Genomic DNA, 13,872 nt, shown 5'->3' with positions numbered 1-13,872 from the left:
CTTGAAATGCCTTTCATGTCCCAAGTGTAGACAGGTCTCACTAATTAGTCACACCCACCTCCTACCTTCTTGCTGCTCAGTGCCTTGCTTCTCTGCCTCTTCAGGTACCTCTAAGCATTGTAAATGGCAAAGCCCTGCAGCATCAAGGTATAGTATTTTGTAGCCACAATTCTTAAAACTGCAGTGTGTGCTGACTAAGCTCACCACCCACTCACTCTTTCATCCCTCACAACCTGGATTCTTCCTTCAACAATTACTCCATCATTGCTATCACCAAATCCTATGGGGTTTTCTCAAAGTCAAGCCAGACCGTGGGCGACTCTTTCCAAAGAGACTTCCCATACCCCACGGGTTAGACCTGTTTCCAATACAATAAGGTTTGAGGGGAACAAAATAATTCCACTGGGCTAGTGCCATCTGGGCTAGAGTCCCTCAAAAACAGAATTGAGTCATTTAGCCTGCTATGTGCAGGGAAGCCTGCCTCCTGCCACTTACCAGGGATCCCTAGGACTCATATTAGAAATCTAAAAAACAATGTTATTTTTTGTGGGGTGGGAAGTACCAGGGATTGAACTCAGGGGCATTCGGCCACTGAGCCACATCCCCAGCTCTATTTTTTATTTCATTTAGAGACAGGGTCTCACTGAGTTGCTTAGCACCTTGCTGTTGCTGAGGCTGGCTTTGAACCCACAATCCTCCTGCCTCAGCCTCTCCAGCCTCTGGGATTACAGGAATGCACCACGGTGCCCAGCAGATATCAGGTTTTGACATGGAGAGTGGCCCAAAGCTTCATGTATTGAAGGCTAGTCCCTAATGCAGCGATGTTCAGAGGTGGGGCTTTGGGGAAGTGATTGGATTACAACGGCTCTGATCTCATCCGTGGATTAATGGATTAATTGGATGGGCTCATAATTGAATGGACTACTGGGAGGTAGTGGAAACTGTAGGAGGTGGGGCCTAGTTGGAGGAAGTGTGTCACTGGGGGCATGACCTGGAAGGGTATATTTTGTTCTAGATCTCTCTTTCTCTCTCTTTTCCCTGTCTCAATGAGGTGAGCAGCCTCTTCCACCACATTCTCCCACCATGATGTTCTGCATTACCACAGGCTCCCTGACCAAAACAACAACAACCACCAAAAAAAAAAAAAAAAAAAAAAAAAAAAACAAAACCAGAGGCAAGTGACCATGGACTGAAACCCTGAGCCAAACATCTTTCCTCCTCTGAATTGATTGTCCCAGGTGCTTTGTTACAGTGATACAAAGCTGACTAACACAAAGTTAAACCTCACTAGGATTCCACCCTGTTTTTTTCTTGGTCACTTTTCAATATGTAAGTCTCTAACTATTGCCTTCTCTCCCATAACCTCATGTCCATGTGGCTCTGCTTTTCCTATCACTGAACCCAGTGTCTGTTGCTCTTTTTTTTCCCGAACCATTTCATTCTTTACTCTTTACTCCTCAATCCTGGTTTCAAACACTCCAAAGGCTAAGCTCTAATGAATTTTTTTTTCTGCCTCCTTTCCTTCAATGAGAAGTGAGTTCATTGCTTCCTTACACTATTCTCTAGTAGATGCTAGTTTTTCTTTACTTTTCATTTTTTAGATTTATTATGGAATTTTTCTTTTCTTGTTTATATGCTAGTTTTTCTACAACTTCCTCATAATTTTGATCACGAAAGGTAGGATACGCTACCTCTCCCTTCCCAATATCACTTCAAAACCATTACTTTTTCTAGGTATGGTGGCATTCACCTGTAATTCCAGCTACTTGGGAGGCTGAGGCAGGAAGATTGCTATATTCCAGGTCAGCCTGGTCAACTTAGCAAGACCCACTCTCAAAATAAAATTTTAAAAAGAACTACAAATATAATTCAGTGGTAGAGGGACCCTGAGTTCCACCCCCAGTACCTCAATAACAAACAAACAAACAACAGAAGCATTACTTCTCTACCCTTAATTTTAAGTATCTCTTAGATTTTCATGCATTCAGCTAGTCTTCCTCTACTCTGTCTTCACTGTCATCTCGTCAACTCCTGTTCCCTGTCTATCACACTGCAGACATGGGCATCTGGATCACAGCTGTTGCCTCAGGACATCAGTGCTCAGGAGAGTGAGTCTAGTCAATCTCCCCAGCACCCCCGATCTGCTTCTCGGGTCTACTGTGGCCACGGACTCCATGGTCACATGCTGGATCTCACCATCACATGAAACTGTCTTTTGAAATGTGAAATTCATAAAAAGGCTTTGACGGTGAGGCCTAGAAAGAGGTTTTCTACAAAAGGCCATGATCACCAATGCCTTTTGCCATGAAATCCAATAGATTCCTCTCATTTCTTATCTCTGCAGCGTTTGGCATTGTTGACCATGTTTTCGTTTATAATACTCTCTCTCTTCCTGGTTCCCCAATCTCCTCATTTTCCTCCTGCCTTTCTGGCTGTTCTTTTAATAAGTTCCCTTCACCACCTTACCCATTGACAGGACTTCAGGGAACACCCATATTCTTTGAAACCTTTATTTGAAACCTTTATCTCCAACTCTGATCTCTTTCCTGGCCTTTAGACTCACATGGCCTGATGTTCACCTGGACATCCCATCATCTCCTCACTCAGCAGGTCCGAACATCATGCACTGTACCTTCAATATCCATTGTCTTCCTATTCCTTTATCTCAGCAAATGGCACCACCATCCCCCTTAATACTCAAAGCCAGAACAGTTCTTGCCAACGCTTCCTCTTCCTGTCAATGCTGGCTAGGTAGCTGATCGCATATGGAGCCACTTCCCTCCACCATCACCTCACATGGCACCACCGTTGTGCTGATTACCCTCACGGTCAAGGTAGACACCAGCACTTAGGGAATGAGCAGAGGAAGAGAAGCCTACATACTGTGTGAGTGGGAGTTGGGGGCGGGGCAGGTAGGATAAATCAAGGAGGATGTTGGGTCTGGATAATACAATATTTTTTAAGAGTATTTCCCTCCTTTCAATCACCACACCTGTTATCATCATGAGCTTTACAAAAAGAATATCTGAGTTTACTCCTTTCTTGTTTAAAACCATTTAATGGGTCCTCATAGGGCACAGAATGATACAGACCGGGTCTTTATGCTCTGGCTCCTACTCATTATCTCCCGAGTCTCATCTTTACCCATCCCAAAGTCTGCCTACTTTACTGAATTAGCTTTGGTCTCGGGGCTGTTCCATGCCTTCTCTGGCATTCTGACATTTTAACTGCTGCCTCCATTCTGGGGAAATCATCCCCACTCCCACCCGCTTTGATTGATTACTTTTTCCTTTTTGCCTCCATATACCCCCAATAAGTTCCTCTGCTTATTAGTGTATCCCTCACAGATCTACAAAGCCCTTGAAGCCAAGAGGATGATTTTTTTATTATGATTTATTTTATTTTAACATCTAGGAAGTTCCAGCCATCAGCAGTTCCAGTGCAATTTCAGGTGCAATTGGGAATTCAGGAATCTCAGTGGAGCTGTGTACACCTTTGATAGTACATGTGAAGGATCTCTCTAAAACTGACCTCAATGGTTTCATTTCTGGCAGACTGACTTGGGCTATTTTAGTGTACGTTCTCTTTTTACAACATATTCATGACCATCAGAAGATTTCAATGTGACATAGATGGCATCAGGGTCTTCACCGCCACTATAGGTTTTCTCCTCTCTATCCATTACATTTTTATAAAATTCAAATGCAGTTCCACAGGAACATTAGTAGTTTCTCTCAGTCCCCTGACCACTAATGTCACATCCCCTCAAACAACTGCAGCCCCAACTCCCAAGAGGATGATTTTTTAACTGTATTTCTTGTGTTGGTGATACTCTCCACTATGCCCCTCTTGAAATAAGCTCTTCCTTTGACCTCCATGACAAAGTATTTCTCAGGGTGCTGTACATTCCTGAAAGCTTCTCCCTTTTGTCACTTGCTATCCTGTCCCTCTTCTCATCCTTAAACTGAAAGTTCCATCCTCAATCCTCTTCTCTTGGTGCACTTTTGGTTATCTACTCTCCTATTTTTTTTTTTTGTACTGGAGATTGAACTCAGGGGCACTTGACCACTAAGCCACATCCCCAGCCCTATTTGATTTTATTTAGAGATAGGGTCTCACTGAATTGCTTAGTGCCTCACTGTTGCTGAGGCTGGCTTTGAACCCGCGATCCTCCTGTCTCAGCCTCCTGACCCGCTGGGATTACAGGCATGCGCCACCATGTCTGGCCTACTCTCCTGTCTTTTACTCCAAAATTTATGAGTTAACTACCATCAGATCTACATCTCCAGCTCACAGCTCCCTTCTGAGTACCAAGATCCTCCTCAATTGCCTGCTGCTCATTCCCTTTGGGTATCCCATCTCAACTGGACATGTCTCCACAGGACTCGTCTCCCTCCCCAAACCAACTTCTCCTATATCTATTAATAAAGCTATAATTCTCCTTGTCAATCAAGTTCAAAATGATTTTGAACAGCCCCATCCTCTTCTTCCTTGTGCCCAGTTGGCCCTCAAGTCCAAAGTAAACTCTTCTTTATTATTGTTTTTCACATTTCTTTCCATTCTTAACATCACTACCATAATTTAGACCTTTATAACTTTTTACCTATATCCATGTCACCCAATGTTTGGTCCTCCACCAGCAGCATCTGTATCACTTTGGATTATGTCAGAAATGCAGAAACTCAGGCTTAACTTTAGACATACTGAATCAGATCCCCTGGTAACTTGTCTGCCAATAGAGTTTGAGAAGTGCTAGACTAGACCATATCCTAGATCACTCCTAACTGGAATCTCTGACTCTAGCCTCTGTTTCCCTTTTATCCATCCCACAAATCACAGTCCTAAACATTTCCTTCTGATTGTGCCATTCTCTCTGAACTCAAACTCCTGAATTGACTATACTAAGGAATAAAGTCCATTCCTCTCAGAAAATAAGGCTCTCAGCCACCTAATCTATTTCCCTAGACTGTGTACCCTGTTTCACTAATATTCTCTGTATTTCAGGCCAACAAAACCAAAAATGCAGTATGGCACTTGTAGAAAAGAATCTTAACCAGGTATCACTTTTAGTAACAGTAAGTCTGGTTCCATGAACTCAGGCAATATAGTGGTCCTCTCAAATTCTGGATACCTTGTATGCAAAATAAGGAAGTCAGACCAGCCCTGTGCCTTGAAACTTTGTTGACTGCAATCCACAGTAAAAAATACATACACATCCAGCATTTATCTCCATACACAAATATAAGTATGGTTACAACCAGAACAAAAGGTGCACAAAATAATACTTGCTTTAAGTGAAATGCATTCTAATGTTTTCTATTCTCTTCTCATTCATTTTATTTTGTTTTAAAAATGCTGGTTGCTAATCACCAAATTGATTTTATGACCCTCTCATTGGTAAGAACCTGTAGACTGAAAAACACTGTAGTGCTTCTAGCCCTAACAGGGCAGAACTCAGGGTCCCTCTTCCTTAAGCACATCCTTGACTTCCCACTCTGTGCCTTTTCTGAAAGCATTCCCTCCCCCAGGACCATCTTGTGCTATTCCAGCCTCTTCAAATGCAGTGCATTTTTTAAAGCCTGAAACTTTTCCGGAAGTCTTCTTTGCAAGTCTATAGTACCAGGTCTCATTTCTTAGTTGGCATAATTCACAAATGTCCCACGGTAACACCAGTGTATATATCTTATCTGCTGTTTTTAGGTGCAAGGTCCTGAAGGTCAGGAATCATGCCCTCTGTATCTTTTTTTCATTGTCGTCATTTTGGACAGTGTCTGGTTATGTAAGTCACTCAGACCTGAAAATCTGTCTTCTCCGTTATCTTTCTTCTGCCTGGTCTTCTGTTTAATCAACACTCCAGTTCCTTGGCCCTTCCATCCTCTACTGAGCAACTGCTTAGCTTCACTTCCTATCTTCATGTTAGACACTGTCTAGAAGCTGCTGACCATCACTTTAGCAATCTCCTTATCTCCTCTTGCTTACCTGGCTTTTCTTTTCACGGGTCTGGCAAAACTAACTCTGGATCAGTCCAAATGTTTACTTTCTCCAATTGTCCTCCATTCAAATTGCTAAACACTGATATAAAAAAAATAAATCCCATCGTCATACAGATGAGTTAATGGACTTCATCCGTAGCAGAGTCCTCAACAGACTAGACATTCCTTCTTGGTTTCCCTGGTTAGTTCCTTATCTCATCATCCATAGTTATGTTAATTTTTTTCCCCCCACTCTACAGGTCTTGTCCTCAATCTTCCCTACCAGACCCAAGACTGGGTTAGGTCCACTCGCCATGTATTCCCATAATATTCTTAGTTAACGTGTACATAGTTCTTAGCACTGCACTTCAAACTGCCTAGTTGAGTTCATGTATCTTATTTCACTTTAGGCTCATTGAAAATAAGAAACACAACTTGTTACTGAAACTATAGAACTTAATATAACACTGAGTACTCAGTATTTCTTGAGTGAATGAATAAATTAATACATAAATATTAGTTCAATGAATAAATATATCCTATACAAATCTCATATGGTTATTCTAAGAGTCGATCAATTAATTAATGCCAATAAACCCTTCGGGAGTAGAAAGTATGAAATATAAATGACTTCTAAAATTTATAATGTAGAATTACTGCTAGTTAAGCATTTACTATTATTTCTTTTCTAATGACTGAGAAAATGGAATTTAGTCCCATATGTATAATAGGATCCACTAGAACAAGCAATGCAAATTTTATCATGGGCCACAGTAGTCTCCCATGAAAAAGGCATTTATTTTATGAAGACCTACTTTCATTTCTTTTCTTTTAATATAATCCTCTTAAATTAGTTTATATTTCTGAAGACACCTTGGTATGATGTTGATGACTGACAGGGTTATGTTACCCAGAAAATAGCTAGATATTGCTCCAGTTCTCAAGGGACAACTATTTATTTATTTATTTATTTGATGTTTCTCTAAAATATCAGTGAGGACCATCTCTTATTTGGTGTCATGGTACTTGGCTATGTGATGTAAATCTGTTTCAAAATTCTTCTGTTGTAGCTGGACTATGGTGGTGCATGCCTGTAACCCAGTGGCTTGGGAAGCTGAGGCAGGAGGATTGTGAGTTCAAAGCCAGCCTCAGCAAAGGTGAGGCGCTAAGTAACTCAGTGAGACCCTGGCTCTAAATAAAATACAAAATAGGGCTGGGGATGTAGCTCAGTGGTGAGTGCCCCTGAGTTTAATCCCCAGGACAAAAAAAAAAAAAAAAAAATCTGCTGTGGACAGGAAAGCCTGACCTTTGCAGTACTCACCCTGACGTTGTGAGGATGAAGCCCTCCTGGATGCTGAGACATATACTGGGCCAGGTCTGTGTGCTGAATGGAGCAGCAGAGGAAGAGAAGACAAGAGTGAAGTCAGGGGTGCTGGGATGTTGTCCTAAAGCAGACCACAGACCTGTCCATGAAGGACGAATGACGAAGTTAAGGATTTTGAGACCAAGATGTTAAAGGACTATAACCAGGTTTTCTGAGACTACACTGTTAAGGTCAAACACAATGTGTCTTTCTAACAGGCGGCTTGTAGAAGGAAGCCTGTTTCTTGGCACAAATGGGGATGCTCATTATGAATGACTGGACTGAACACAACACAGGAATTTTTCACCCTCCAAGGATCCTTGGAGGCAAGTCAAATACATGCGCCTTGTGATTTCTTTCTGCTCATTTGAATCTTTTTTTCTTTTAAAAGTACAAAATGAGTTGTTCTTTAATAAGCTTACATATAATTTTAAAATATTTGTGACATATCTTGGTTATCAATGAAATAAATGTTGGGTTCTGCTCAACTAGGTTGTTTTTAAAGGGCAAAATTTTATGTAGAAGGCAAATTCAAAGTCCTAGTTTATTGTTGGTGGAGACAGGAAAAGAGACAGCAAAAATAGTGGACAAGGAAGCCAAGTGTGGTGGCACATCCCTGAAATCACAGCAACTTGGGAGGCTAAGGCAAGAGGATTGCAAGTTTGAGGCCAGATTTAGAAATTTAGAGAGACCCTGTCTCAAAATTAAAAATAAAAAGGGCTAGGGTGTGGCTCAGTGGTACAGCAACCCTGGGCTCAATCCCTAGTATCAAAAAAATAAAAATAAAAAGAGTGGACAAAGAAGCTGGACTAAAGATGGATACAGGAACATTAAGGCTTCACAAATCACAATATAATGGAAATTTCCATGCTCCCTTCCACATTGTAATGAAAGTTTTACCATGCCATAAAATATTAACAGATTCATTATACAAGCACCAGGCCTCTCCTTCATGTGTTGTAAAATGCTGGAGAACTCACCATGTATTCAAAAACGAATGTCAGGGTCTCTTTGGTGTGAATTATGTCATGCAGAAGCACAATATTGGCATGTTTCAAGCCCTTCAGGAGAGAAGCTAGAAAGATTAAACAAAATATTAAATCAATCACTGATAACGAAAGTGCTGTTTTAAAAGCTATCAAGCCGTATTTATTTTTTTAAACGTTTGAAATCAAGCATTCTGTTTTCTTACAGCAAGAAATAAATCTCTCTGGAAAGAATACTTAAAATGACAAAGTCCATTATTTTTTAAATGGTAAAATCACTGCATATATACAACTTATCATTCTTACAGGCTAGAATGGTTGCAAAATCTGTTTCTGTTTACCTCATCAATTTCATCAAAGCACTCAGAGCACTTTGTGAATGCTCTCCTCTGGGAATCTCATCATCCCCGCTCCACAGCAATAGGAGTAGGGGCCTGGAGAGATAAAGGCCACTGGGAGAGCAGGAAATAGATTGTCTGCCTTCTAGAGCAGGACTTTGCAACGTAGGACCGTTTCCAAAATGCAAAGTCCTGCTAGTGGTCAACAGGGTCAGTGGAGGTGATTATAACTGGGAAGCATAGGGCGAAGATTTGTTGAGGCATATTAGAGAGTGGAAAGGCTTTCTTAGGGAATGTTGCATACCACTGTGGAAAGACAAAAAATGCAAACTTGAAAAGAGAGCCAACTTGGGAAGTCAGGGGAAGAGAGGGGAAGGGCTGATGACTGTTTCTTGCCTCTTCAATCACAGGTTGCTCTTAGATGGCTAAAGGCAGCCCTTTAAAAGGGAGAAGTAATCACAAAGGCCAGGAGTGGCTGGGAACAGAGTTGAAAGGCTATCATTGAGGGCTCTAGAGATAGGAAGACCCTGTCTTCAGGAGAGCAAAAACCAGAAAAGCCACCATAAAGAGATGATAAGTCTCAGCTCAGGGCATTCCTGAATGAAGAAATAGTGTCTTTAAGATTTAAAAGAGGGCTGGGATTGTGGCTCATCGGTAGAGCACTCGCCTAGCACGGGCGGGACCCAGGTTCGACTATCAGCACCACATAAAAATAAAGGCATTGTGTTGTGTCCATCTACACCTAAAAAATAAATAAATATTTTTTTTAAAAAAAAAGACTTAAAAGAGGGTTGGGATGCAGCTCAGTGGTAGAGCACTTGCCTAGCATGTGTGAGACCCTGGGTTCAACCCCCATCATTGAGGAGAGAGAGAAGGAGGAAAGAAAAGAAATATTAAGTATAAAAGTTCTGTAGGGTACACCTGCATCTCACAAATCTCTTGCACCAACTCCCTCCTAGTATAGAATTCCCTAAGATTAAAAACAAGCAAACAAACTTAAGTACTCAAATTGGGGAACAAAGTTATTTCCTGCATGAATCTTATCCAGTTATAATGAATCCTTATTACAGCCCTTCTGACAGCCATTCTCCCTTCTAATGGGGACACCTCTGTTTTTCTGTTTCAACCCTCTTCTGACTTAGTCAATGCCCTTCTGTTGTGGCTGACTTCACTTCCATTCAATGTGGGCATACGACCCAACCAGAGATCAGCCCCAGTGATGGATGATTGGTTCAGACACTGGCACAAAACCCAGGCCTGGGAGAGCCCTACTTTGGTGGTACCATCAGGAAAGAGGTGCTTTCTTTTCTACCATGAGAAATGAATTGTGGGATTTAGCCAGGAGTTGCTGGTACCAAATTACCAACACCTGGTGACAACAGGCCTAGGAATAAAACTAAGGCAGAGAAAACCAATGTTGAGTGATGGAGATTCGTGGCTTCCCACCATCACTGTTTGTACCCTGCAAACCTTTAATTATCAGATCTGTGGGCTAGTGCATTTCCTTCTTTATTAAGTTGGTTGGAACTGGGACCCTCTTACCACCAAAGGAGTTCAAAATCCTATTATGCTCTAATTTATACTTTTTGCTCCCAAAGTCCTTTTGGACTAAATTCAGTATTTTGCTTTTACAAATGCACTGTTTTATAAATGTAATCAGCAAGTTCCACAGGCATCTGTTTCATTTCTCAAGTTCCAGACCAAAGACTACATGGGAATAGAGAGATGACTTTCTCTGTCTTTTGGATGCCCTGCCACACCACCTATTACAACACTCAGCCAAGAGTAAGCACTTAATTTATCAAGAATATTTATTGAGTGTCTTAAGGGAGAACTGTCTGTGGAGCCAGAAGCCCTACATGAATCCTGGCCCTGTCACTTTCTATCTGAGTATCTCTGGAGAGTATCTCAACCCAAGTCTCCATGCAGCCACTCCTAGTGAAAAGTCCTATCAGCTTTCCTGACTTTACTCCACAGGATTGATGCGAGGATGGACTCCGCTCCCTTTTGCAGAACGCTTGGAAAGCATCACTCATAGGCAAATTCAAATTAATGTCCTCAAATCTGCTTCTCTATGCCCCTTTCACACTGAACCTATTAAACCCCCACATCCAGTCTTAAAGTCTTGCTTTTGGTATGTTTCTGCAAGAGTTTTCAACACTTTCTGTATTTATAACCTTGACTTCTGACCATTTACTGAGAATGCTTGTATTTTATGTATATTTTTACTTATAAATTGTTTCATAATTTTCCCTTCTTATAAACATACACTCGCACGTGCACACACACACACACACACACACACACACACACACACTACAAAGTATGTATCAAAATTAGTATTAGGGGCTAGGAGTGTGGCTCAGTGCTCCAGTGCTCTTGCCTAGCATGTACTAAGCCCTGGACCTGATCCCTAAAAAAAAAAAAATTAAAAGGACATGGTAAAGCTGACATTGCTAAAAATATTAAGATTTTTAATACAATTTTAGTCTTAATTATATTACTAAAAACCCTTATGCTTATTTTAAAAATCATGATCGTATGTTTTATTAATCATGATGATTTCAAACTATCATTTGCTAAAAAGCTCAAGGAATGATATCTATTTGGATGAGACTACTAACAACAGTGAATATAAATCTTTATTTCATGTAATTTTCTTGATTATTTTGCTTATTAGGAATTTTGCCATTTCTCTGTTTTGATCTATATTTTCTGATTAGTTTTATCTACAGGTAACAGTTTCTTATTTTATTTTTTAGTTGTAGTTGGACACAATACCTTTATTTTACTTATTTATATTTATGTGGTGCTGAGGATCGAACCCAGGGCCTCGCATGTGCTAGGCGAGCACCCTACCACTGAGCCACATCCTCAGCCCTTACAGGTCACAGCTTTTTTTTGCAGAAATATTTTTAAGCCATTCATTCATTTTATGAAGGTTCGCTGCTCTGGCAAATGGCTACTTCTCTCTACTCTTTTTTCCCCACACCCTCACCCAATCCATCAGCAAATCTGTTGGCAAGACCTTCAAGACATTCCAGAAGCCCTCACGGGCCAGGTCCTCTGCGCTCTTCCTGAGCCAAGTCACCATCCTACCCTGGCAGAACTGCTGTAAATGTCTCCTAACTGGTCCCCCTGCTCCTACCATCTCTTCCACAGCTAACCACTGGGATCCTTCACTGGAGAAGGATCCACACCCTGCAGTGACCTTTCATCTCACTCAATAAAATCCGAAGTTCCTGCTCTGGCCAGCCCCACCTCTGCTCATCCAACCATGCCCATCACTCCTGGGCATCTCCTCATACTGCCACCCTGGCTTGCTGGACTTTAGCCACATTGGCCCCCTACCTGTTCCTGGGGAACTTGCAAACACAATTCTTCTCTGAAGTCTCAGGTTTGCAATCCTTTTACTTGCCACTCTCTTTCCTCAGCTCTCTGCACACTTCCTTCAGGATTTTGCCGGATGATACACATTAGGTCTGGGCTTCTTTGGCCACTGTAGATGAAAAAGCAGCTCTCTACTCCATCCCACCCCAGTAGGCCTCCATCCCTGGACCCTGCTTCATTCTTTTCCATAGCACTTACCAGCACCAGAGACAAAATACATACATGCACACGTGTATATACATGCACACATACGTTTACTGTCTGCCTTGATCCTTGTGAATATAATATTCATCAACAATAGGGACTTTTATCTTTTTTGCTTATTGCTGTGTCTATGGTACACAGAACTACATCTGGTATATTCGTGTTATCAATAAATTCCACCCATTGTTGGCTGGTAGAGAGTGTTTCTGATTGAGATGCTTTTATTCCTTGTTTTTTTAGTCTTCTCCCTCCCAAATGTTCTGCTTTATAGCCATGTCTATTACGGATATTTTTTAATATATTTATTTTTCAATTGTAGGTAGACACAATATCTTTATTTTATTTATTTATTTTTATGTGGTGCCGAGGATCAAACCCAGGGCCTCACACTTGCTAGGCTAGCTCTCTACCTCTGAGCCACAACCCAGCCCCTACTAGTGCTTTTTTAATGCCTGAGACTACTGAAATAGCTATGTGGAAACTGAATTTTACTGAGTAATTTATAGGGAGTTTGCATGAAAGAGCACATGATGTTTAAAGCTTTTATCTTGTGGTGGCATTGGTATGTGGTTGAGTGTATGCACTACAGAACCAAAAATGTCTTAAGTTTCAATATGAGAGTCTCAAACCCAGGGAAGAACAGTCTTTCTTCAAATTTCAAGGACATCTTATAATCTTTGCAGTAGGATGTAATGCCTGTTCTGCAGACTAAACATATTGAGGATGCAAAAGTCAACTGAGAAAAAGGGAGACAGATCCTAAAATCAGCATTCTGATTCTGGTAAAATTGCTGTTTTCATAATCATATTTCAAGTATTATCTATCTATCTATCTATCTATCTATCTATCTATCTATCTATGTAACTGGGGATTGAACCCAGGGGTTCTCTACTACTGAGCTACATCCCCCAGCTCTTTATCTTTATTTATTTTTAAATTTTGAGACTATATGGGGCTGGGGAAGTGGCTCAAGCAGTAGCGCACTCGCCTGTCATGGGTGCAGCCTGGGTTCGATCCTCAGCACCACATACAAACAAAGGTGTTGTGTCTGCCGAAAACTAAAATGTAAATAAAATATTTTTAAAAAAAGAGACTATAGATGCACACCAGCGACAAGCCACTGCTCACCCAGCCTGCGGTCTCCACCACCAGCTGGCTGTACTTGCTCAGCTGGTTCTTCTTGTGGCTGCTCTTATGCTTGGGGACACCAAGGTCCTTGTCACTGCCCCCCATGCGTCGCCGCCCCCCCCCCATGGCCCTCTCGGTGCCCGGGAGCAGTAGGGCCTCCTCCAGCTCCACCGACATGGTGGCCAGCGGGTTGGTGGCAGGCGGCGCCGGGAAGAGGAAGGATCTTAATAAAGATGCTATGAAAGAATGTAAGACAGAAAAATAATTAAATATTTTTACTGTGGCCTTGGGAGAGCTCCAGTGCTTGTTGCCCTGGCATAGATTGAAGGCGGAATGAAATATGAAGATGCAGTACAATTCATAAGACAAAAGCGGTGTGGAGCCTTTAACAGCAAGCAACTTTTGTATTTGGAGAAGTATTGTCCTAAAATGCGGCTGCGCTTCAAAGACTCCAATGGTCATAGAAACAACTGTTGCATTCAATAAAACTC

At 41.5% G+C, this 13,872-nt stretch overlaps 1 protein-coding gene across 1 annotated transcript in view; it reads right to left on the bottom strand.

Annotated features, from left to right (window-relative positions):
• Positions 1-13,872, bottom strand: part of CDK15 (cyclin dependent kinase 15) — a 100,726-nt gene that overhangs the window by 71,814 nt on the left and 15,040 nt on the right. The window contains exons 5-6 of the mRNA XM_081261587.1: positions 8,316-8,410; positions 7,294-7,356 (exon numbers count right to left, since the gene is read on the bottom strand). Coding sequence (XP_081117713.1) covers positions 7,294-7,356; positions 8,316-8,410 — 158 coding nt within the window. The remainder of the gene's footprint in view (positions 1-7,293; positions 7,357-8,315; positions 8,411-13,872) is intronic.

Source organism: Spermophilus citellus (genome assembly GCF_964194105.1).
Source record: "Spermophilus citellus genome assembly, chromosome: 11".
NCBI lineage: Eukaryota > Metazoa > Chordata > Mammalia > Rodentia > Sciuridae > Spermophilus > Spermophilus citellus.
Note: the sequence above shows the minus strand (reverse complement) of the source record. Positions and strands in the feature narration are given on the sequence as shown.